General features: G+C 27.7%; 1 protein-coding gene across 1 annotated transcript in view; it reads left to right on the forward strand.

Moving 5' to 3' along the window:
- LOC122261137 (uncharacterized) overlaps window positions 1-2500 on the forward strand; it is a 39397-nt gene that overhangs the window by 10534 nt on the left and 26363 nt on the right. The window contains exon 2 of the mRNA XM_043028661.2: window positions 1923-2052. Coding sequence (XP_042884595.2) covers window positions 1930-2052 — 123 coding nt within the window. The 5' untranslated portion in view covers window positions 1923-1929. The remainder of the gene's footprint in view (window positions 1-1922; window positions 2053-2500) is intronic.

Consider the following 2500-nt stretch of genomic DNA (forward strand, 5'->3'; position numbering starts at 1 on the left):
AATTTAATTAATTTGTTAAGAGAGAATATTATCAATACGATTTAGATTTTTTTTCTTTGTGTGGTAGATGAATAAGTTTCCTTTGTAGCAGACTTACAATTTGTCGTTCAAATTTAAATTTGGTCTCACATAAAGAAAAAAAGAAAACAAGCGCATGTATTGGATTAAAAATGCAGGTAGCGATGATAGCACATTGTATAACATATTTGCCAAGAAAATTATAATACAGATACGATTTAGATTTTATAAAGAATATGTGTGTGTACCTATTCAACTTTTGTTATGAGGAAGAAGAACGCATCCTTTCCACTCATGCATAGTTTTTGCATTTTGCTATTTTATAATGAAGTGAAGCGCAATGAAAGTCATGATCCCTTCAGGTTTCTACGCACGCCACGCACTGGTTTTGTATTGTATACGGTTGTAGTTAACTTACTATGTTTATATTTTGAATTGGGAGGGTAATTTACCAGTTGGACCTAATATACAAATCAAAATTGGAAAACAAACATTGTATTCTATTATGTTAAAAAATAATGGCCATTATGAAATATTCTCAAGGATCATCATAATCGTCAGTGTTAACTTAGTTTTATATTTTCTCGTTGTCCTCTCAAACCGTATTACGATGTTCTCACTCACGATAACATATTCTGTTTTGATTCTACCCTTCTCTACACACACACACACATATATATATACATATATATATATATATATATATATATATATATATATATACATATATATATACATATATATGTATATATATATATATATATATATATATATATATATATATATATATATATATATATATATATATATATATATATATATATATTAATATATTATATACATATATGTACATATATATATATATATAAATACATATATGTACATATATATATGTATATATATATACATACATATATGTACACACACACACACACACACTTATATATATATATATATATATATATATATATATATATATATATATATATATATATATATATATATATATAGATAGATAGATAGATAGATAGATAGATAGATAGATATGCATATATATCTTTATATATATATATATATATATATATATATATATATATATTCATATATATTTATTCATACATACATATACTTATATCTATCTATCTATCTATCTATCTATATATATATATATTTATATATATACATACATATATATATGTTTATATATATATACATACATACATACATATATATGTATATATATATGTATATATATATATATATATATATATATATATATATATATATATATATATATATATATATATATATATATACATATATACACACACATGTATCTTTGTACTGTTGTGTTTATTTCTCATTCATTTCAACAAGTTCATATATACAATATATGCATACATTCGCGATATCAAGCAAAATACCACACGCATCTTTGTTATTTGAAGCTATCCGCTGCCTTTGAATTAATATTCAGATTTCCGTAATGATTAACAGTTGGAATTAATTCTTATTTCATAAATTCTACTCGAGTTCTACTGTAGTTGCACACACATGCGTTCGATTCGCTCTAACGAACGCGAAGTGAAAGTATAGGGTCACTTAAAGATTACATCAATATACTAAAGTTTACTGATAATAACTACTCCATATCCAAAAGATATATAAAGAAAATGTAATAACGGGACAACTGTTAGTGCAAATACGTTGTCCATTTATAGAACCAACGTAGCTACTTTTCTACAACTGGAAAACTAGAGTTGCCAGATGCAGCAAATATGACCCGACTGTATTGCATTGGAAGTGTACGGTATGTACATTCCTTTCAGCCAATTTCTGCAGTGCATTCATGTAAATCAATACACAAGTTATTAGATTTATCTTTATTACTCATTTCGTTTCAGAAGCAAGATGTGGGTTGAGGACTCCCAGAAAGACGGGGATGGAGTCAAGGTGAAGGTGAAACTGAAGCCACGACCGAAGGAATCGGACAAGACCACCGGCGAGGCAGAGCGCAGCAGCAAAGCTAGCAGGGTTAGCGATAAAATTTCACTGAAGAAAAGAATTATGAATATTTTTAATGTACTTTTTAAAGCCATCATTATGTGCACTGAATTACTTATCGTACCTGTTTTATGGGAGGTTATACATACTATACATATTTCTCATCATTTAAACTTCAGAAGTTCACCAATCAGAATAAAAAGATCCCGTATGCCAGTGAAAGGAGATTGATGTTACTTATGTAGACTTTTATAAAAATCCCTTAAACGAAAAAAATATTTATTCAGTTCAGAGTTGCATAAGGCTTTGCAACGCTACTCCCAAACACGTGTTAAGTAGATAGGCACTGTTTAGCAAAACACTTATGTTTACCTCAGGCGGAAGCGCCACAAAGACCATTTTCATTTCAAAAACTGACATAGATAACGACTTCGAGGAAAGGTAAAAAGTGAGAGAAGGGGAGTTAGACAGAATAATC

Source organism: Penaeus japonicus, unplaced genomic scaffold, assembly GCF_977035675.1.
Source record: "Penaeus japonicus unplaced genomic scaffold, GWHDUDI00000001_assembly GWHDUDI00000015, whole genome shotgun sequence".
Taxonomy (NCBI): domain Eukaryota; kingdom Metazoa; phylum Arthropoda; class Malacostraca; order Decapoda; family Penaeidae; genus Penaeus; species Penaeus japonicus.